The sequence below is a fragment of the Cynocephalus volans genome, chromosome 8 (assembly GCF_027409185.1).
Source record: "Cynocephalus volans isolate mCynVol1 chromosome 8, mCynVol1.pri, whole genome shotgun sequence".
Lineage (NCBI taxonomy): Eukaryota > Metazoa > Chordata > Mammalia > Dermoptera > Cynocephalidae > Cynocephalus > Cynocephalus volans.
This window is the reverse complement of record NC_084467.1, coordinates 11603241-11627088: the sequence shown is the minus strand read 5'-3', so window position 1 is coordinate 11627088 and position 23848 is coordinate 11603241. Positions and strand designations below refer to the sequence as shown.

At 49.5% G+C, this 23848-nt stretch overlaps 1 protein-coding gene across 2 annotated transcripts in view; it reads right to left on the bottom strand.

Moving 5' to 3' along the window:
* Window positions 1-23848, bottom strand: part of KAZN (kazrin, periplakin interacting protein) — a 435768-nt gene that overhangs the window by 102954 nt on the left and 308966 nt on the right. For both annotated transcript variants that reach the window (XM_063106370.1, XM_063106371.1), the window contains exon 2: window positions 21429-21620. In XM_063106370.1, coding sequence (XP_062962440.1) covers window positions 21429-21620 — 192 coding nt within the window. The remainder of the gene's footprint in view (window positions 1-21428; window positions 21621-23848) is intronic.

The following is a 23848-nucleotide window of genomic DNA, read 5'->3' as shown; positions in this document are numbered from 1 at the left end:
CCCCCATTCCCTATTATAAGACCCTTTGCCACAAAGAGAATCCTGGTACCTAACAATATATATTTACTCCTTTGCTATATTCTGTAATAACAAAATAATTCTAGAATTATTACTCCAAAGCGCCTGCCAACAAATCTACTGTGTAAACTTCAAGATTTTCTTCCTGTTCCTTCAGGCCTTAGAATGTATCCTACAAAGAGTGTACAGAAACTTCTTCATATTTGTGTAGTTTTAGCCTCAGGGTACATCCCTAGACACAGAACTATTGAGTCAAAGGATAAATGCACATGTGATTTTGCAAGATATAGTGTGATTTTGAGAGATATGTGATTTTGCGAGATATAACTAGATTTCCCCCCATGAGGGTTGTGTCCTTTTGCATTTCCACCAACCATGTGGGAGAGTGTTATTTCTTTGCAGGCTCACTAACTAAGCGTGTTTGTGTACTTTCAGATTTTACCAATCTGAGAGGTAAGCAACAATATCTTGGGGTTGTTTTTAATGTGCATTTCCTATAACCCCCTTAATCCACTGTGTCCACTTCCAGTCCTAGGACCCAGGCTTTGGCCCTGGGGTTGAGTCCCAGCTCATCCTTACTGTGCTAAGCTCAGCATCCGAGCATCCCAAGCCTCACCTTGCCCACCCACCTGGCAGGAACAAAGCAGACAGATGATGCTCTATATGAAACTCACACACCCGGTGCTGGGAAAATATAGGAAAATGGTCAGGACCCCTCAGATGTTCAGAATCTTGCTGAGCATTTGATGTAAATACATGTGCCCAGGTGTTCCTCGGTTATTGTCTAATGTAACTGCGCATGTGCAACGAGGTGTCCTGGGTTATGGACTTTATAAAGGATGAGTGGCTCTGATCCACAGGGCCCCCCTGCCCAGGATGCCACTGCTGCTACTCTCTATGCCCCAAGAACGCTGCCACTGCTGGTGCTGCTGGATCTGCTGTAAGCTGCTTCTGCTACTGCTGAGGACTGAGCTCATGTCATCTGCCAATGGCTCCCGGGATCTTTCCCAATTACCTAGTGTGGACCTGCATGTGAGGGGTTTGTGATCCAGTGTGTACAATGGGCTTGAAGGGTTTGTGGGCTCTAACCCCTAGCCCAGATAATACAACTGGAAAACTAAGATAACTAAAATAGTGAAACGTTTTGGCTTTAGTCATGAATTGCTGTAACCCGACAAGTGGTGTAATCATGTATCTTTACGCCCGGCGTGAGGGAAAGAGTCCTTTGAGTGTCTGCAAAAACCTCAAAAGCATGCCCTTCTCATTTTTGGAATAAAAAGCCTCCCTGCTGCCTTCAACAGGCAAAAGCAATTTTCTAGCCTCGTGCTCTGGTGATCAGGAAGCAGCAGAGCTCCTGCCATGGGCCAGGAGCTCCCTCAACAGTGCTCTGAGTGGGAGGCCAAGGTGTACTGGCCAGGGGGTGCCCGTGTGGGCTGCCGTTACTAATGGGGACCTCTGTTTCCTTAGTCAGCACCTTCACTTCCCAAGCAAGGCTCTTGGGGTCACAGGAAGATGTCTTTAGAAATTCAGGCAGTGGGGAGATCCAGCACTGTGCTTCCAGCCTTCTCTGGCATTACTCGGTCACCAGCTCCTGGCTGACCCCTGGGCCCCACTCACCTTCAGGATCTCAAGGTGCTGGTGTTGGGAAAATATATGAAAATGGTCAGGGCCCCTCAGATGTTCAGAATCTTGCCGAGCATTTGATGTAAATATCCACGTGCACCCAGGTGTTCCTTGGTTATTATCTAATGTAATTGCATATGGGCATCCACATGTCCTGGGTTATGGACTTAAGTATAAAGGATGAGTAGCTCTGATCCACAGAGCCCCCCATCCCTGGGATGCCCCTGGCATGCTCCTGGGGGGCCACGGCAAGGCTGCTACTGCTGCTGGTAGCTGTTGCTGCTAGTGCCCCCAGGACCCTCCAAGATGCTGCTGCCGCTGCTGGACCTGTAAGCTGCTGCTGCTGTTTTTGCTGAGGACTGAACTCATGTCGTCTGGCAAGGGCTCCCAGGATCTTTCCCAGTTACCTAGCATGGATCTGTGTGTGAGGGGTCTAGTGACCCAGACAATAGGTTTGAAGGGTCTGAGCCCCAGCCCTGACAATATAAATGGAAACCTAGTATAACTAAAACAAGGAAACGTTTTGGCTTTAGTTATGAATTCCCTCAGTCCCTACAACTGGCGTAGTTGTGTAGCTTTATAGCTGGTAACAGCAGCCCTGGATCGGAGGGTACGGTGGGGAACCCCTTGTTCCATCCCTCCCAGGCCTAAGCCTGCCCACCTCCCCCCCAAAGGGCACATTTTAAGGGCTCAGAGAAACTTCAGGTGTCCACGGACAGGTTTCTGGTCTTTATGGCATAACGGTCAGGAGTGCAGGACCTTGGGCCGAAATGGGCCTGAGTGCCGAACCTGGCTCCTCCACTTGCCAGCTGTGTGGCTGGTGCAAGCTCCTTCCACTTGGAGCTTCAGTCATCTCTACCAAAAAGTTGGGATCATAACAGGACCCATCTCACAGGCCTGCTGTGAGGATCAAATGGGACCACGTATGCAGAGGGCGTGGTACACAATAGGTGCTTCATAAATGTTAACTCTGTACAGGGACAGCCATCTAACCACAGCCAGCTGGCTAGGGTAAGTCCCTTCTAACAGGTGCTTCATTTCTCACTTTTTCCAAGTGAGAAAGATACTCTGGTTGTCACACCACACTTGAGCCATGGCTGGGTCTCTAGTCTGAGCAAACTTAGAGTGTGGTAGAGAAGTCAGTAAAAACACACTGCTGCACCTTTTTCACTCTAAAATTCTCAAGACGAAATCAGGAGAGGATTGCTCATTATGCCAACCATAACCAGCAAAGATGACCATGACTCACACCTGGGGCTACCATGAACAGTTGCACAGCTTGAACGCTGCCCAAAAGTGTCTGGTAGGTGAGTTGGGTAGGAGCTAAAATGCAGGTGGTGTTGTGCTTTTCATGTGCAGTTTAGTGCAGGGCTGCACCTGGAGGAAGAGGCACCTCTCTGCTCTCTTGCCAAACCCTGCAACAGGAATGCAACCCCCAGACATGCGGTTACATGCAGGTGTCACTGTCTAATCACCATGCTATGAGTTAGTAGGACTGTGTTCAATGTGAGGGGTCTGTCTACAGAGGGATTTTCTAATTTGCAAAGGAACTCCATATAAGCTAGTGGGAGTTCTGTTAGTACCTGAAGATATGCATTTATAATACACAGATTGGCAACTGGTCTATACTTTATGAGCTAAGGCCTTTTAAGCACGGAACTGTGCTACTGGGTCAAGATTCCATTTAAAAATTAAAAAATCTGTTTTAGTGTACATTGACAAATAACTGGAAAAAAAAAAAACACTTTTAGTAACAAAGCCAGTAAAAAGTAAGGAACCCCAATGAGCGTTCAGGGTTGGGAGTCAGGCCCAGCTCACAGCTCAGCGGGGACATGTCAGTTTCCCCCAGAGGGCCCGGCCTCCCGCTCCTGGCTACGTTCCCTTCCCTCCCTGAGGAAAGGTTTTCCTTGGTTTCTCTCAGACCCACTGTTCCTCGGGGGAGGCTCCTCTGCCCCTTCGGGGAACCTGCCCTCAGAAAGAACACAGTGTCCTAATGGAAGACCCAATGGCCATGGGGGTGAGTAATGGTTGCCTGGATATGCCCTTTGTCAGGGAATCACGTGCTCTTGCTGAGGTTTTCAGGGAAGCCAGGCAGGCGGGGAGACACAAGCCTCCGCCCACTGCCCCGCCGCCCTCATCTCCCCTCTGGAGTCACCACCCGCAAGCTTTGTTCCCCTGCTTTCAACTGGGGATGTGCTCAGTGATTTAACAGCTCCCTCCTCCACCTCCGCGCCCTCCGTCTATCACGGCATCTGAACGGTTTCCAAGATGGCCCGTGCTCTCCGTCATGGTAAAGATCATGTCTTTTTCAGGTCCATAAAGAAAGGAGTGGCCTGTTGTGCCTTCATAAATCATGAGGCTGCACGGGCGGATGGGCGGTCTTGGAGCATGCAGACGAGCATGCAGACGAGCCTGGAGCAGAAAGGATGTGCTTCAGGGCAAAGCAGTCGGGGTGTGGATGGGGAGATGTTATTCCTCCTGTTACATCTCACGGTCACCGCTGTACACCACGAGCATCCAGCCTCCCCTCTGCTTATGCCATCCCCTGACCTGGAATGCCCGCTTGACACCTGTCAGCCCACGCAGATCCCGACTGTTACAGGTCAAGGGCTATAGATCCTGTCTCTGGAACAGTCCCAGTTTTCTCCGATTGTCCCAGCATAACTTTATTGTTTGAGTCCTCTTTCTCTTGTGAAACTCCCAGTTTGAATAACAAATTATGTGGTCACTCTAAGCTTAGTAAAAGAATCATAGTAAAATGATAGCAGCTGATATTTGATAAATAGGTACTTACTGTTTGAACCTCTTTTTACGAGCCATCTCCTTTAATCCTCACAACCACGAGGTAGGTGCTATTATAATCCCTGTGCTACCAATGAGGACAGAGAAGCTCGGCAACTTGCCCAGGTTCCAATGGAGGCAGATGTGAACCCCACAACTCTAATTCCAGTGTTCAGCACATCACTACTACCTCCCATCAAGTTCGCGGGGCCCCCTCCCCTGATCTCACCCACCCAAGCCCACAAGGGCCTTCCCGTCCCTGGAAACCTTTGCCCCTTGAGGATGGAGCTTGTGTGTGTGGTCTCTGAGCCACCTGCTCATCTAGACTGAATTCCTGAAAGCCAAGACCACGTGTGACGGGAAGCGATGGACCCACAGCCTCAGGACACAGCAGTGCAAATACCTTATGATCAATTGATTGCAGGGTCCAACCTCACTGGGCACGCCTCATATTTGTCCTCTCTTTTTTTGGGGGGGAGGACAGAAGAGACCAGGCTCGGGTGCCACTACTGGCCACAGGATCTTGGGCAGGTCGTGTAACCTCTCTGAGCTTCTGTTCTTTGGTTGTAAAGCGGGGAGGCTAAGAAGGATCTGGCAGGAAGGTGGGGAGGATTATGCAAGCTACTCTTTGCTCTTCTGGTTGATGGTGCACTGTAGGTGATCAGTCAAGGACGGTTCCTTCCAGTTTCATTTCCTGAGAACTGGGGCTGAACCCAGAACCACAGAGGGCAACTTCCCTTCCCTGTGTATCTCCCAATTGCTTAGTTCAAAGCAGGAAATCTCTGATGGGAAAAGATCTCTCCCTGGCCCCCACGTAGAGCATAACATGATAGAGACAAGGCCTCCCTCATTTTGAGCCACTGCCCTCTTCTCATTCCTCCTACCCCCAAATTATTCACCATCTTTCCCATTTACTAACAAACTCTGACCAGCCGCAGAGGCCACTGTGCCTTGGCATCGATCAGATCTCCCTTCCAGGAGCAGCTCGGGAAGCCCGCCTCTGCCTCCCAGGGGAGCAGTGCCCTCGCACGCACCCAGCCCCCGTGGCACACAGAGCTCCCACTTGCACAAAGTCCGGCACGTGCAGCTGCCATCAGTCACCAACGTGAAACTGCAGGCAGCCTGGGGGATCGGAATTTCCAGAAGAGTAAGAAGAAGAAACTGTACCTGATGAAGAGAAATCCAACGAGAGAAGCCTGCTGTAGGGTGCCTCACTGGTGGACATGGAAAGTCCCAGAAAGTTGAGAGGGAAGACCACTGATCAACTTTTCATCTGAAGAAGGGACAGCAATCTCACATACTTGATCGCACACCCTCCTCCCCACAATCATAACAACAAGCTGCCGATGTTTCTGGTGCTCCAGATACCTGGCAGAACGTCACCAACCAGCTGATTCTCTCTGCTCTCCATCTGGATGCAGAAGTTGTAACATGCCTCAAAAGAGTCTCACTCCCAAACCACACCCATTGACCTTGGCAGCCTGCAAATGCTCCTGAAGGGTTCACCCACAAGTTCTGGGCCAAGAAGATCTAGAAGAATCATTCTGATTCAGGCTCTGCCAGCAGAACGTGGTGCCCAAGGAAAGAAAGTCTTTAGCAAGAACTGGCCACAGCTGGGAGTGGGAGGAGGCGAGGAAGGTCTTGGGGAGACAGCGCATGCCTGGGACAGAATCTCTATGCTCCAGATGCCGACATGCACCTTGCAGCAGGTGCAAGGCCTAGGGCCGACACTCAACCCTGCCTGGCCAGGCAAGCAGGCGGGAGGCATGGTGCTGGCAGGAAAATGCAGAACCGGCCCTTGTGCTAGTCCTATTCAGCACGCGTGCTTTTAGCCTCTAAGTCAGTTCTCTAAAGGACACTCCTTTGGGAGCTCCGCCAGAAAACTACTCGACTTGGTGGGGCCTGGCCAGAGCCACCTGGTTGACCTCTTCCCCAGGGGCCACCCAGAGCCATCCCAGCCTGTTCTGCACCTGAAGGAAGTGAGTCTCCCCCAGTCTGCAATCACCTGAACTACGGGGAAGAAAGAGAGGAGTGTGTCTTCCCTGTCTCCCCACTGAGGCCATGGCCCACATGCCTTGGCAGGTGCACAAATTCCCCAGGTGACTCAGGGGCAGGGGAGTGCGACGCGCACTCAGGAGGTGCATTCCAAGGGCTGCTCTGGTGGCCACACGATGCAAAGACAAAGGTCAGGACTCAGGACGGTGCCCATAGGACACATAACCAGAAAAGCCAGGATCGAGGAACACTGCCCAAGCATAAGGACCTTCTGGGATCTGGGACAGAACTGTGGGCACAGCCACGTGGGGTGTAAGCCCTCCCTCTGCTCCTCACCATCTCCTGAGTGCCCACTTGGTGCCAGACCCGGGGGCCTGGCCAGTGTCTCATCTCTGCTCCGTCCCTCTTCCCTCACCCTCTCTTACTCCCTAGTAGCAGGAAAGAGAGCAACTCAATGGCTGAATGACAGAAGCAAGACACCCTTCAGATCCTGACCTCAAGGGACTCCCAGCCTTAAAAGTGTTAAAAGAGTCAACCGCCCCTCCCTGGGGAGTTACAGTCCCAAAGACTCCATGCTGTTTGCAATCTCAGGCCTTCGCATCACAGCCCAGTGTTTGAGTGCCTTGCTGTATGTTCATACGAGAGGGCAGGGTTAACAGTATCAGCATGGCTGGTGCCCATCCAGCTCCATCTAGCTGGGCCCCGTCCAGGGTGGCTGAGAAGAAGCCAAACCAACAAGGAGCAGCACGTCCCAGCCTCCTCCTGGGGCTTGGCAGGGGTCGGCTCTTCTGTCTGAGCCCACGGGTGCTTGCTTAAGACCTCTTTCTTTCTCGGGCACTGCGCTCTGCTAAGGGCCCGAGTCAGATGATGCTTCTGGATCTTCATGGTCCAGAGCTCCTGAAGGGTGAGCAAATTCTCTGCAGGGGCTGCCAAGGTCAGTGGACTAAGTGCGGCAGGTCAGGCACATGGCTCCACATCCCGAGCTCTCTCTTGCTGCTGGGGTGACAGTGGCAGGCCTCCGAAGCAGGCAGAGCCCAGGGACATGCTGCTCTGTGACCACCCTAGGCTGCCGCCTGGACTTCTCAGAGGCCAGGTGGGTTGTTCCCCCCAGACTGGTATTTTCTCCACAGCATTCTGAGTATGCTGCTCCCAGCCCCCATGGGAACGGGCAGGTGGGGCATTACCACAGGGGCTCCTAGGAGCACTCAGTCCAACCCTCCCATCCTCCGGATGAGGCCCGCAGAGGTTGCGGCACAAAGAGCAGAGAGCCGCAGACTCAGGGCTCCTGACTACCTGCTCTGCCCCGTCCCATGCCTCTGAGTCATAGGCCCAGCCTATCCCAGAGATCCACATCACAAATGATCCATCATTTAAAAACTGTTATCCACCGGCACAAACCAACAGCAGCAGGCCCTCCGTGGGGCGGTGTAGTGCACTGGATCAATCCACAGGTCCTCGAGCCAGGCACCTTCCTGGCCTTGAATTCCACCTCCCAGCAGGTCAGTTCTCTGTGCCTCAATCTTCTCATCAGAAAAGTGGGAAAAACAACCCACAGCGCTTGGTGGGAGGATTATCTGAGAGGTCTTATGGGATTTATATTCCAGGCATGCCTGGCCTACACCCATATTCCATTAATATATACAAAAACTATATTAACTATATATACATTAAATATAAATATTCTTTAAGAAAATAGCACACTTGTGGAGCCATTAGATTCTAACCTCCACCTTTTCTCAACCCTAGTGAATTAGAAGGCTCCATTCTAAGTTAGCCCCAGGCTTGCTGGTTGGCTTAGTTGGTTAGAGCAGGGTGTTGTAACACCAAGGTCAAAGGGTTTGGATCTCCATGCTGGCCAGCAAAAAAAAAAAAAAAAAAAAAGAACCCCAATTTTTGGCTCAGTGCCAAAAAATGCCCCCCCCCCCCTTTCAGGCAAGGGACAAAGGCCAACCCAGCTTGCCTGTTTGTTTGCAACCTCAGGCCTCTGTCTTAGCTGCTGGCCAGCCCTGGTGGTGGGAGCTATTTAAAATGTTGGGCTGGAAGCCCAGGCCACAGCACATCTAGCTTCAGACCTTGCTGGTCTTTCCTGTTCCTGGAATGCGAGCCTAGGAGCCCTGGGCGCTGGGGCCTCTCAACAGGACAGGGCTCTGCAGACCTTGTGCTCTTTCCTTGACCCCAGGTGCTGCCTGGCATGATCAGCCTGACCCCAGGGACTCTGCTCAGCTGGGGTTGGGTCCCCTCTGTGACCCGCTGAGGCAAGCATGCAAGGAAAGAAGGCAGAGCTAGAAGCTGCCGGAGTGATGTGGCTTGTGGGGTACTGAAATGCACCATCCCCAGGGCTCCCAACCCACTCCACTGTCTTTTTAAAAACAGCTTTATGATTTTAAATGACATACAATAAATGGCACTTAATTGAACATGTAACATCTGATATGATCTGACATATGCACACACCCATGAAACCATCACTACAAGAGAGTGAACTCATCCCTGAACCCCAAAAGTTTCCTCCTACCCTCTGAAATAAGCCCATGCTCCTACAGATCTTTCTGTCCCTATAGATTAGTTTGCATTTTCTAGAGTTTCCTATAAATAGAATCATACAGCATATTTTTTTTTTTTTGTCCTGGACTGTCACTCAGCATAATTATTCTGAGATCTATCCACGTTGTTGCATGTATTAATAGGTGGTTGCTTTGCTGCTGAGCAGGATTCCATTGTAGGATGTTCAGGTTTGTTTATTCCTTTGTCCGTTGATGGACATCTGGGCTGCTTCCACTTTGGGGCTATTACAAATAAAGCTGCTATGACCATTTGTGTACAAGTCTTTGTATGGATATATATTTCCTAGGTGAGTAAATACCTAGCAGTGGAGCTGATGGGTCATGCCCCATGTTAGAACACCTACTTCCCCTTACTACCTGCAATCTTCTAACACACTGCACAGTTTACTTTTTGCTTTTTGTTATTTTCAGCCAGTTATAAATATTTTTTGCTATGTTAATTGTCTGCCTTCCCCTTCCCCTCTGCGGCAGATATTTTTACAAAGATGAGCACAATAGTATCTCCCATACCACATGCTTTTTATAGTGTGGAATCTGAATGGGCTGTCACCAACAGAATGTGGCGGAAGTGACGCTAACTGACTTTGGAGACAAGGTCATAAGAAGCCTTGCAGCTTGCACCTTGGTTTCTTGGGACTCTCTGGGAGCCTTGAGCCTCCAGGAAGAACTATGCTGATCACCACGCTGGAGGGGCCTCAAATGAGCAGCTGGATGTTGATCCCAGCTGAGCCTAGCCATCCTGCCAAGGCACTGGGCATGGGAGCGAAGCCATCTTAGCTTCTCCAGTGGAATACCATAGAGGGGCTCCACTGACAGACACCACGTGGAACTGAAGAATCACCCAGCCGAGCCCTAAGTCCCTGACACACAAGATCATGAGAGGTAAGAAACATGGTGGTTGTTTTATGCCACTAAGATTTGGAGGTAGCTTGTTACATAGCAGTCATAATTGGCACACTCTTCCAGAAAGTAAGCTCCACGAGAAACGGATCTTTGTCTGTTTTGCTCACAGATACACCCCAAGCGCCCAGATCAATGCCTGGCAAATGGCAGGACCTCAACATGGACTTGCTGAATGAATGAGTGTGTGAGGTTCTAGTAAGATGTTATGAACACAAAAAAGATTTGTACTGATTGAGAATGACCTGGTGCAGTGGTGAGGGCTCTGTGCCAGACACGGGACTTCAAGCCCAAACACCGAGACTTACACACTGTATGCTTCTTGGAGCCTCAGTTTCCCCAACTGTAAAGTCAGGCTAGTCCCATCTATGTCATGGAGTTGTTCTGAAGATAACGTGAAGAGAAGATGTACAGTGCTCAGCACAGGGCTGGTCCTCTGGGTGCTCAAACAGCTTTGCTGAGCCAGAGTGAAACTGTGTTGTTCCTGATCTCCTCTCCCGCCCCTCGTGTTTCAGTCAAGACCCACAAAGCCCTGCTTCCTCCTTTCCTCACTGACCACTGTTGCGGGCAGCTCTCCAGAGGAAGCTCACATCTAGGTCCCTGTCTGAGGCCAGGGCAGCCTCCCCCTTGGGGAGCCAATCAGGGCTGAGGCCCCTGTCACACTTGACCCTGCGTCCACGGTCACTTTGGGCCAGAGCTCAACTGAGCCAAACTTAGTTGCCGCAGAGTGGAAGTGTCCCATAACACTCCCAAGGCCAGCTCTGAAGACGACCCCTTCCTGGGCTTATGCCAAAGCTCTTCTCCTGGGATGGAGGCCAGCGTGGCTTTCCTTTGTCTGCCATGGTTTCAGGACCATGTCCTGACTCTGTCGTGGCGAGGTGGGCACGAGAACCTGCACAGTGATGGAGGCCACGCTCTGCACAGAATTTAATGGGGTCTTGGGCAAGGCCTTTTGATAGGCAGCTTGAAAGCCTGGCTTTTCTCACATGGACCTCTGTTCTCTTCCATTCAGCTGGATCAATCTCTGACCCTTCCTAGGAATGGAGTGAGGATTAATTAAAAGCCGAGGCTCAGGGTCTGTGGCCCTTGCCCGCATCTTAAATACGGCCTCTGCTGCAGCTGAGGCCACTGGCATTTCCTGGGGCTGGAGAGTGTTCACAGAACTGCAGAGGGGAGGAGGTGGGGGCAGGAAGAAGAGCTTCTGGCTTCGTGGCCGAGACCCGCCTTGAAAACTTTATTCCCTGGGACAATTTCCAGAGCAAAGACTGGGAATCCATCAACAAATCCTGTGCCTCTAGGAGCCTTCGGATGACACCCAAATCCAGATTTGCTCTTCTTTCTCCTTTCTTCCCTACTTTTCCCCTTTCTCTTCACTGCTATGACTACCCCTAAGACCGTCAAAATCGGAAAAATATCTGCTAAATATCTTCGAAGATCAGAGGTCTGGAAACCAGACTCTGGGGATCAAGTCTTGGTCCCAAAACCTACTATCTAGGAGACCTTAGAAAAATTCCTTAACCTCTCTCATCCCCATTTTGTAGATGGGGAAACTGAGGCTAACGAACACATCCATCTAACAAGGGTTGTTGGGAGGATCAATGACTCATGCAGGCAGAGCAATGAGGAGCGTGCCCGTCACTTTTCAGGTGCTAAATAAATGGCGGCTGAAGTGATTATTAGTCCAAAGCAGTTGGTATGTGTTCACCCCTTAGTCATCCCAGCTACAAAATGGGCATACTGCCCACCCCCCAAACAGGGAAGAACGGTTCGACTCTGGCAAATGTTTCCAAAACAAGTATGTGTGGGTGAGTCCTAGAGGGTGTCTGTGTATTTTCAAACAAACCAGTCTTTCAGTTTTTCTCAGGATAAATGGAAGATTTCCATAACTAGAAGCTTAATCTTGGAATCTACTAAGAATCTGATCTGAAACGTTGAGGCAGATGCTGGAAGGGCATTTGTCAGGGAGGCTGTGTAGGGGACTCTGGCCCCAGCAGGTGGCAAGGGTGAGAGAGAGGGATGCTTGGGGACAGGGACTGTATGGGCTGCCTTTCCAACTCAGAGTCCAAGACTCTGTGCTAAAAACCCCAGGTGGGGAGGAGGACAGCAGTACCTCAGGTACAAAAAAATGGATTGCATAAAAAGCAAAGGAGTCGAAGTTTGCTGCAATGTGTAGACTGTCAGTAACCAGAAACCTAGACTCTAGGGCAGATTCTGAAAACATTTCTATTTAAATTGATCTCTGGGGCAACTGTCATAGTAATGGTTGCCAAGGAACCCACCATGCAGAGTCCCCACCCATATGACCACCAGGACTGGTCAGGTGACTTGCTTTGGCCACTGAGACATCAGCAAACATGATGCATGAGATGGCTTTAAAAGCATGTGTGAACCAGGCAAGCAATGCAGCCAGCTGCCCAGGGTCCTGAGACAGGGGCTGAGGGCCTCAAACCTCACACCCGCCCACAACCAGGCAAACAACGGAGCCAGGTGCCCGGAGTCTTGGGACTTGAGACAGGAGCTGAGGGCCAGCCCCCTCCCTCCTACACCCCCACAACAACATCTTAGAATCTACTTATTAGCCACATGTGTTTCTTTGGGGTGTGTGACTTATCTGCTCATGTCCCTCACCAAATTTCTGCTTAGATTTTTCTAATTCATCTTTACGACTTCTTTGTGCATTAAGACGTCCACCTTTGAGTGCTAAATTTGTTCCTTATCAATTGACTTTAAATTTAAGGCCGGCCCGTGGCTCACTCGGGAGAGTGTGGTGCTGAGAACACCAAGGCCCCAGGTTCGGATCCTATGTAGGGATGGCTGGTTAGCTCACTGGTTGAGCGTGGTGCTGACAACACCAAGTCAAGGGTTAAGATCCCCTTACCGCTCATCTTCTAAAACAAAAAAAATTAATTTGTGATTTTTTCCTTTGTTTAAAAAAAATAAAAATGAATATAAAAATAAAAATATTTTAAATAAAAAAATAAAACATTTGTGCAGTGTAATCTAAAAAGTGGATCTTTGCAGGGAGACTGGGTGTACAGGAACTCTGTACTATCTCTGCAACTTTTTTGTAAACCTCAAACTATTCTAAATTAAACGTTTATCATTATTATTTTTAAAAGTACTTGTGCATTAGGGTATGTGTCCTTTTTAGGAATCCAGCAGTCATGTGAACCCGCCAGGCTTGGGCTGCTGGGGACACACGCCCAGCCGACAGTGCAACAGAACAGGAAAGATTCTGGGCATTTCTTCCACCTGACCATAAATTATTGTCAACTGGATCAAATTTGGAGTCTAAGAAGTCTTCAAAGGGGATCTGTTAACATTATTTAAAAGCAGTCAGTAGTATATTAAGAAGATGTTCTGTCTGTAGAGTTAAACTTTCTGGAAGCGTCCACTGAGTTCTGAGATCTACCAGCTAAGAGTCCTCCACATCAGGGCTGTGGGACAGAAGGGCTGGCTCTGGGAAGGTCCCTGCAGCAGCTCTGAGGGCCACCAGGCTAGATCTGGGGGCTTAAGAAGCTATGGTAGCTTCATGCGTATGAATTACTGAAGAGGAACATACACGTTCAACCCAGGGCGATAAAGTGCCCAGAGGATGAACAGGTCTTTGATGGAAGGAATGAGACAAGGAATGGACTGCAGGCGTGGAAAGGGAAAAAGAAAACATCAAGTAGCTTTTCAAACCCACACAGCACAATGGTGACAAGGACGCATGTATAAGAAAGCAAGAAGACATGCCACTCAGCATGGATGACGCATCATCCTATTCCACAGCCACTTGAACCACGTACTACCCCACTGTCTGCAGACCTGGTTACGTTCTCAAAGGCAGACGGGCCATGGCCGCACCTGCTAGGAACTTTAAGGACAGTGGTTCCCCACTCTCAACCCCCCAATCCCATTGGGCCTAAGACGTTCTCGCAGCCTAGAACTCCTGGAAGCAGGAATGTCTATGCCATAGAGTCTCATCTGCAGGCATGGTTGGCCACTTAAAAAAATATCATTCATCCAACCTGCATTGAGTGTGTAGTGGGTTCTAGGTGAGCCATTAGGTTCTGGGCAGGGCCTGGAATTCTCCGAACCACAGGCATGGGCATGTGTTGGTTCGGGGAATGTTTGGTGAACACGCACACGAAATAAATAATAAAGATCGCTTCTTTCCAAGAGCTCTAGGGCAGGTGACTCGTTCTGAGGCCTTACTCCTTCTACGAAAGAGAAGAAACTCAGGCATTGCTTCTCCTCCTCCACACTTAGCAAGCGTCTGCTTTGTGCAGCTGGTGAGGCCGGCCCAGTGCAGGGTGCTGTGCTCTGCAGGGGCCCCAAAAGGAAGCAGAGGACCCCACATGTGCTAAGTCCTGAGTGAGGGCAGCATCTACGGCTGCTGGTTGTAGGGGAGGAGAGGCCCTCTATCAGTTTCCTACTCCCACTATTACAAATTGTCACAAATGCGGTGGCTTAAAATAACACATATTTATTATCTTCTAGTTCTGGAGGCTGGAAGCCCAAAATGGGTCTCACTGGGCTAAAATCAGGGTGTCGGCAGGACTGCATTCCTTCTGGAGGCTCTAGGGAGAATTGGTTTCCTTGCCTTTTCCTGCTTCTAGAGGCTGCATGCACTCCTTGGGTCGTGACCCCTTCCTCCACCTTCAAAGCCAGCAACAGAGGGGTGAATCCTCACATTGAATCACTCCGGCCTCTGCTTCTGTCATCACATGTCCTTTTCTGGCTCTGACTCTCCTGCCTCCCCTTCCACTTTTAAGAATCCTTGTGATTGCATTGGGCCTACCGGATAACCCAGGCTAATCTCATCTCGAGGACATCTCTCTGATTAGCAACCTTAAGTGCATCTGCAGCCTTAATTCCCTTTTGCCATGTGTATTAGTCCGTTTCTATTGCTGATAACAAAATACCTGCAACTGGGTGATTTATAAAGAAAACGAAATTTATTGCTTAGTCCTTGAGCCTGGGCAGTCCAAAGTCCATCTGGTGGTGGCAACAGTGACCCAGGGGTCCCACATTGCAAGACAGTGGAAGCAGAGAGAGCAGAGAGAGAGAGATAGACTCTCCTCTCCTTTAAAAGCCCTCGGAACCATGCCCTTGACCACCATTTTAAATCCATTCTCTACAGCATGATCCTACAGTACAATCACCTGTTCAAGGCTCCACCTTTCCATTACCATAATAGGATTTCCCACCCTCTTAACAGTCACAGTGGGGGCTAAGTTTCTAATACATAAAACTTGGGAGACACAATTCAAGCTTCAGTGAGTTTTGGGGGACATAATTCAATCCCCTACACCATGTAACCTAACGCTTTCACAGGTTCCAGGAATTAGGACACAGACATCTTTGAGAGAGGAGGACATTATTCTGTCAACTACAGGCCCTGAACCCATTGGACAGAGAAGTTGATCCAAAACGTTTCCTAGAGGACGTGAGGCCTGAGCTGGGACTCGAGGAGAGGACCATCAGGGGGCTGAGAGAGAATAGGTGTAAGTGCAAAGACCCTGAGAGGACAGAAGGGAGATGACACTGGAGAAACATCCAGGAGCCACATGGACACAGCTGCGCATACATCCCCAGACTAGGAGGACAGATATGAGGCTGAAAAGGCAGGCAGAGGGTGGGAGAAGAAGTGGGGACAGCCTAAAACACCCCACTTCTCATACCGATCTTCCTGCTCAAAACCTCTATGGTCCCTTGAGGGTGCGGTCCCTGAGGTTTACCATGATCACCCCTCCACCATCCCCCTATAGCAAAGCCTCAATATCAGGTGCCCTTTCCCACCCCTGCCCACAGACTGGTCTCCTCGTCTTTGTTCAAGCTATTTCCCCTGCAGCAATACCCTCTCTGTCCTGGCCAGTGTCACAGAAGGCCTCCAGAGCCACTTCCACTGCTGAAGTTCAAGCCCTGCTCTAATTAATACTGCTGGGTGACCTTGGCACATTAACAGCATCTTGCTACTTGCACTCTTCTATAAAATGGGGAAATAAGAGTACCTTCTTCAAGGAGTTTTTGTGAGGATAAAATGAGTTAGAGTTCTGCAGTGTGTGGCATATAAAAAATGCTCAAAAATGCCAGCTGTCACCACACGAACACGACTACCACCAATATCATTTCAGGGCTCTGTGAGGAAAACCATTTTCATAAGAATGCAATGATGATATTTGCCTTTTTCACTGTGTTAGTATTTGCATGGTTGGTGCAAAAACAACGGCAGGTAAAATGCTGACATCTCAGCAGAAATCACGGCAGTGGCACCAAACTGTATTAGCAGTCATTATGTTCTTTATACCACACATCACAGTTAAAAAAAAAAAAAAGACAGTTTTACTTAAGAATGTCCTTGATAAAGCAATAAAACAATTCATTTTATCAAAGCTTGATCCCTTAAGTACATTTAAAGCTCTTTTGCTGCAGACAGAAGTACAATGAGTGTCCCAAGGAAAAACGTTTTGTGTGTCTGTTTGAGTTGCATGCTAAACTAGCCACTTTTTCATAGAACACCATTTGTACTCGAAAGAGCGACTTACATACAAGCCATGGTATCTGGCAAACCAATGAATTAAGTTTACAAATGAACTGGGGAAGCCTGTTACCTCAAGGAAAACAACAGAAATGTATGTTCCCAACCATAAAACTTGAGCTTTCAAGCAAAAAATTAGAATTTTGACAAACTAGATCTGCCATCACGACTTCAGCAGCTTCTCAATACTTACAGACTTTCCTGATGAGATTGGTGGTGACGTTAACAAATATGACTTTTTGATATTGCATAATGAGACACGTCAACATTTGGAAGATCTGTGTAACTCAGTGAAACAATATTTTCCAAATGTTCAATGCATTTTGTTAAAAAAAATGTGTGGGTAAAATTTCCATTAAAAGTGCAAATCCTACCAGTGAATTTTAATATGACAGAGTACAAAGACTTCACTGGATAAGGTTTCAGATTCTACATTGTAATGAATCTTCAAGAAACTACCACCCAGTGAGTTTTGGTGTGGTATCAAAGAATTTTCACACCTATGTAATAAGGCAATTAATACACTCCTCTCTTTTCCACCTGTATATCTGTGTGATGCCAAATTTCAACCCAAACAACAAAGCACAGGAGACTGAGGAGCAGAGATGAGAATTCAACAATCTGCTAGACGCCAGGCATCAATGAGTTTTGCAAAAATGCCAAAAACAATACTGCTCTTCTTACTCAGATCTTTTTGTCTGGGAAGATATAGTTACTTTTCATTAAAAAATAATTTTATTTATGTTAGCATATAATGGGCTCATTATTGTTATTTAAAAAATAAATTGTTAAAGCTTTAGACATTTTTTTCCCGTTTTAATTTCTAAAGTGGTAAATGCCAATAGATCTAAACCATATAAACAAGAGCTCTCTGGGGTCCTGAATTCTGTAAAAGTGTAAAGTGGTCTTGAGACCAAAAAGCTTGAGAAATGCTATTCTCAGAAAATAAATAGATTTGCATATGAAGATCTTTATTGTAGTGTTATATAATGGCAGAGAGAGAGAGAGAGAGAGAGAGAGAGAGAGAGAGAGAGAAATGAAAACAATTTAAATGTCCAATAATAGGAAAATGGCTAAATAAATTATGGTACCTCCATTTGGTAGAAGATTATGTGGTCATTAAAAATTATGTTTTCAAAGAGTATTTATTGTTGTGTGAAAATGCTCAACACACTTGACATGCTGTTAAGAGATTAAAAAAAGAAAGAAGCAAATTTTCATTATCATCATTTCTGTGATGTCTTGATTCTTGGAGAAATCATGAAACTGAGGAGGCCTGAGGAAGTCAACAGACACCCCAAAGGGGTCCCATAGGCATATGCTCACCCCATATGTAGGGTGGGGGTCATAGAGGGACTCAGGGTAAGTTACATATACCACAATACCATTCTTAAGCAATCATTTAGGGCTTCTGCCTTTAAATGCAACAACGAAACCAAATTCCTAAACCAAACAATCCCACACTCCCAAAGAAATAAAGGAAACTATTAAACCCCCATTTACCCCAAATTTGATTCTTTTCATTGCTTTGATGTTGGAACCATGGACTGATGTTTTGGGTGTTTGCTTGAGTTTCTAATCCTCTCATATGATGGAAAATTTAGGTCTCTTCCAAACCCAAAGATCAGAGTGAAGGGAGAGGGGGATTGGTCAGCATGGAAGTCTTTGGGGGCTTTGCTTTTTCCTGCCATAGGGATACTGGGTGTTAACAAGTGTTGTCCAACATCTGCTGCCTGCTCTGCTTGTTCATTTATTCTCATACTCCTCATTATGGGTATATAAATCCCTTTCCATGACCCAGCCTCCTTTTGCCCACATCTGCAATTTACTCACCACATACTGTGGCTGGTGAGGAAGCATCTTATTTATGACATTGTAGAACTCCAGGCAGGGTGCTCAGGATGACTGAAGGTGCCCACCTCACTGCCTTTTAGGAACACTGTTACCATGAGCTTGTATGGGCTCAGGGTGGGAGGTGGGGCATCTCAGGTCTGGGCCACTCCAAATGGGAATCAGGCCCCTAACATCTCCAAGTAAATAGGAGGAGGTCTGCCAAGCCCCCTCCTATCTGATAATCACTAAATATTTGCATTAATGGTACCAGGCACTGAGCCAAGCACTTTATATCTCATTTAATCATCACAATAACCCTATAAAGTCACTACTAATAGCCCCAAGAATTATTATTACCCTCAGCAAAGGAACCATGGTTCAGAGAGGTTAAGAAGTGTATCCAAGGTCACATAGCCAGTAAGTGGTAGATCTAGGATTTAAGGTCAGATCTGACTCCAAAAACTGCTGTCCCCAATTCTGATCTACAACAGCCTCCTGCATCCAAGCCAACTTCATTCCCAGTGACCACATCCAGAGGACAATGAGGTGTGTTGGTGCAGCAGAAAAGTCTCTGCCTCTGCTGCTAATAAGCTCTGTAACCTTGGCCAAGTTACTTAACCTCCCTGAACCTCATTCAGTTGTTTCCATCTGTGAAAGGGGGTTAATAGCTCCCAGCAGGATTGGGGTGAATGACAGATAACATGCTCAGAAGAGTCCAGCACAGAATAGGAGCTCAGTAAAACGTTCCTTTAAGGAATACTCGCAAGTCCTTGATGCTTATGTCATTAATCCTACAAAGAGCCACCTCATCAGGTGGATCTCTCGGTTCCTGGGCAATGCTGAATACCTCTGGTGATGGATAAGAATCTTATAGCACAGAGTTACAAAGTTAGAGAGAAATGCCTGGATAGCTCTGTGCCTCATGGGTTAAAGGGAGAAGGGTGCACATTATAATAGCAGGAACTATGCTGTCTGCTTTGCAGACATTACCTCGTTTAATCCTCACAACATCTTGTGAAGCCACCATTACCGTCCCATCACTCAGATCAGGAAACTGAGGTTTGGAGAGGCTAGGTTGTGTGTCCAAGCATCTGGAGGAGTGCTGGGGAAAATGAGCCTCTGCTCACTCCCCTGCCCGTTCATCTGGGTCCAGGAACAGCTGGGAGAGGTTTCTCTGTCCCTGGACTTCATACCGGGAAAGGTGGTTGAGATAGCATTTGGCTGCTCCTTGGGCTGTTCCCGAACCTCCACAGGAGCTTAAAGCTTAGCAAGACTGAGGGACATCAGCTCACACAGCCTGGGCCCAGCAGCACTTTCTCGTGGGAGATTCCGAGACTTGGATCTCCATCCTGAGAAAGGGAAGGGATGTTATGAGGCCCCGGGAAGCTGAGCATGGAGGGTGGCTCCCAGAGATCTGCGTACACTGCTGGATGGATGCGTACAGAGAGCGTGCACGATTGGCAAAATGACTTCCCAAGCATGCAGTGTCAGCTGGGCCACCGTGCACGCCAAGGTCCACTACAGCTGGAAAAGACCACTCAGAATACAGTCTTAGCGGCCCCACTGGAAACAAAACCTCAACAGAAGAGGGCTGTCCACCTGCCTTTGAGAGGAACATGTATTGCTGAGAAGAACTCCTATAAAGAGTGTGGCAACACTCTATGTACAGGCTAATGACGATTTCCCAGCTTCCAGGAGGACGGCGGGTTGGGCACTGCACAACCTCTTAGCCTGCTGCCCACATCACACCTGTGACCAGGAAGACCTGCTCTGACTGAGCCAACTACTGTCCAGCAAAATCTGTTCTCCCCTCCACACCCTGTTAAAGAACCATGGCTGGAACATGGCCACCTGGATAGAAATTACATTTCCCAGCACCCCCTACAGCTGGGCCTGGCCATATAACCAAGGGAGATCTCTGGCTGTCGATTTGGGCTCTTTCTTTAGGTCCCTTGCAGACCGAGGATCGCAGATGCCCACCAGCGTGAAATGCTCACCAGGGGATAGATAAAGGAGAAACAGATTCTTTAGGCCACTCTGTTTTGGGGTCTCTTTGTTATAGTAGTATGGTATCAACCTAATAACCCTGCTTTGGCTTCAGAAATAAAATTTTATTTTTTAAATAATTTTGGCAGCCAACCCATACAGGGATCGAACCCCGGATCTTCGTGTTATCAGCACCACACCGTAACCAACTGAGATACCCGGCCAGCCCAACAAACGGAATTTTTAAAGAGTAGTCATTGTTCTAGTAAATAGTAAGTGGAAAGCAGGTTACAAAGTTTTAAGTCTTTTTATTTATTTTCAGGAGAAGCAAAGACACTAAGGGGGCGCAAGAGGATCAATGCTGTCTTATCCCCAAATGCTCCATGCCTGAGTTCTCCATGTACGGTGGAGCCAGTTGACAGGTTAGATGATACCCACCACCCTTTCTCAAATAACCTTTCCCCAACTGCACAGAGGGTGGGCAGATGCTGGGGTCTTGAGTGGGCTCCAGGAAAACCAGGCTGAACACGTGGCCCATTGGTTCCCTCCTTTCCCAAAGCAATTTCTGTCTGAAGACACACTGGCCACATGGTCGTTATGGGTCCATGGTCCATCTTGTCAAGAGACCACCTGGACACCTGCACCACATCATCTTCCACCTCCTGCCCCCGGGCCCAGGGCTGGATGCTGCATGTCTGAGAGGGAAGCTCCACTGAACCAAGCAATGTGAGAAAAGACCCAAGCCCTTCCTGGGAGAGCCCACCACGGTGAGCAAGAGTGAGGCATGCGACACAGCCATATCCTCCAGCACAGAAACCAGAACAATCCACACTGTTGCATGATAGGAGGCACCAAAGGACCCCGAGAACGCTGAGAAAGCAAGACTCAGCTGCTGAGTCAGCATTCTTGTCCAGAAAGATGCCCACCCGCCATCCACACCTTGGAGGGAGTGCCTCAGGGCCAGCCGTGATGGGCGACGTGTGGTAGTCACACTGGAGGAGGGAATGAGATCTGCACCCAACCCCGCAAGATGCAGAATTCCACCCAAAGAAGGGACAAGGTGACCTCGGCTAGAGGTAGGTGCTGGGAGACACGCATGTCCACGCCACTCTCCCTGCAGAAGGAGGGACTCTGGCTTCCTGGAGCCCCAGGGCCTGGGTCCAAACCTCAGGGGAGAGAAGGGCGGCCGTGTCACCACTCACCCTGCAAGGCTTCTTTGGCTCTGGCTAGCTCCTGTTCTTTCTGGGCCAGCTGGACCCTGAGCTCGGTGGCTGAGAGGACCTCGGAGGACTTGCCGCCCTGTGACTCCTCCAGGTCCTTTGCCAGCATCTCCTTCATCTGCCGGAGAAGGTGAACTTCCTCCTGGAGCCGAGACACTTCTTCCCGCAGGAGCACTAGAGGAGAAGGACACATGGTTAGGGATGGGAACGCTGGCTACAGCTTGCTAAATTTTTGTGGGGACAGTTTGAAGGGGTTTTGGCTTTTCCTACACATGTACAGGGAAGAATCTCCCCCCCCACCCCAAAGCCACTACCTCATTCTAAAGAGTCCCAACCCTAGTTGTGCAGGGAAGACCCCCCTACATTCTGCAGCATGCACATGCTGAGACCCCCACGCCAGCCACTGCTGCTGTCACTGTACTGGGAGCATCCATCCCAGTGGCCCAGGGTCTTAGGAGGCAGCATTATAACCACAAGCTGGCAGCAAACCGAGTTAATAAGCTTTATGTGCATTATCTCATTAAATCCACCTAAACCTTCTTAGGCAGGTACCATCAGAACCCCCATTTTACAGATTAGGATATTGGGGCTCTGAGAAATTAAGTAATCCAGTAAGTCATAAAATTAGCAGGTAGCAGAGCAGGGATGTGAACCACATCCTGGCTGGATCCAGAGCCTGAGCTCCTGATCTCACACTCAGGAAACAGCCCTAAAAAAACACACTCAACACATCTCGTAGAACAAATGACCTTTAGGAGCTCAGCCTGGTGCAGCACAGAACTCCGTCATTCACACCTGGCTGTCCTGCAGGAACAGTGACCAGAAACAGCACTTAAATCCAATCCTTCAGACAGTGAGTCCCCAGGGCTGAGGCCCAGGAGGACACGGTGTCCCCTCAGGCTCTGGAGTGCCTTGCAGAGGTACCCAGATGGGCCATCCTCCCACGGTGAGAGGCGTGCCCCCTGGGGTGGCGTGGGCCATCTCAGTCCTGCAGTCCGATCAGCACACCCACATCCAGGCCTGCTCACCTGAGCAACGACACTGAGCTGCCAGAGGGTGCTGGAGGAGCAGGCGAAGCCTCCTCATGAGGCTGTACAGGAGGGCGCATCATTAGGAGACCGACTGCAGGACGTTCTGATAGCCTTGGATGCAGGCCCGCGAGGGTCTGGCCTCGCCTCCTTCCTCAACTCAGGGTCGCTTTCTCCCCTTTCCCACCCGCCAGCCACACTGTCCCTCTCTTCACGACAGGCCAAATTCTTTCCAGCTTCAGGGCCTTTGCCCTGCAGTGCGCTCTGCCTGGAACACCCTTTCCCGGTCCTTCCTGTGGCCACCTCCTCATTGTGACCCAAGTCTCCTCTCCACGCCACCTCCCCAGGCAGTCCTTCCCTCACTGTCCTGACACTGCCTCAACTCTATTTATTCATCTCTTTCCCAAGCCAAAGGGAAGCTCCAGGGGTGGGTGGGGCTGGAGGGCTCGTGTCCACCACTGCGCATGGCAGACACGCAGCCCACTCTGCCCTGTCCCCTGCGCTCTGGCCTCCTCCTGCCCCTTCTCTGTAGTCCTCATCAGCATTCAATAGGCCACGTGTATCTGTCTGTTTCTTGGCTGTGTATAAGGCCCACGAGGGCAGGGTCGTCAGTCTGTGTTGTTCCCTGTGGTTTCCCGCACCTAGAACAACACCTGGCACTCAGCCACCTTTGATAAGCATCTGTTGAATTAAACAGATGAAGGAACCACAACCAACCAGCTTTGTGCCGGGCCACAAGCTGTCCCTCCCCCAACTACTGTCCCTTCCACGCCCCCTCACTCCCCTGTTTCGCCTCAAAGAAGGAGCTGGGGAGGGGACAAGAGCAGCCTTGGCCAGACTGGACACATGCAGCATGAGAGCAACCAGTGTCCCTGCCTCCGAGAAGAGATGTGTACCCTTGGGGAGTCCGGGGGTGCAGTCCTTGCCTGTGAGGGTCACAGAAGAGGTGTGGCTGGGGCACAGCTTTGGAATCACTAGGTCCCCAGCCAGGCGTGTGGCGATAAGGATGTCCCTCCCCCACCAAGCCTCAGACACCCCATCTGTAAAATGGGTCTTACCCTCATGGGTTTGTGAGGCTCCCATGAGATGCAGCAGGTAGCCCCTCATGGTGCCGGTGCTGTCATTCTCTAAGGCACTAAAGCCCTCCTGACTCTCTGGAGGTGTGGGTCGGGGGCAGTATCCTCTGGCAGAACCAGGTCCAGGGGCCTGGGGCAGACCAAAGCAGAGCAGGGCTGAGGCTCCGAGGCTGGGCACCTTCCCCCACCACCAGGGGCCTTGAAAAAAGGCGTTGTCAACTCCCCACCTTGCAGCACCTCCCCTAAGGCCTTGCTGGGTCCCCTGTAGGAAGAGGGGAGGCCTCCCATGCCACCTCCC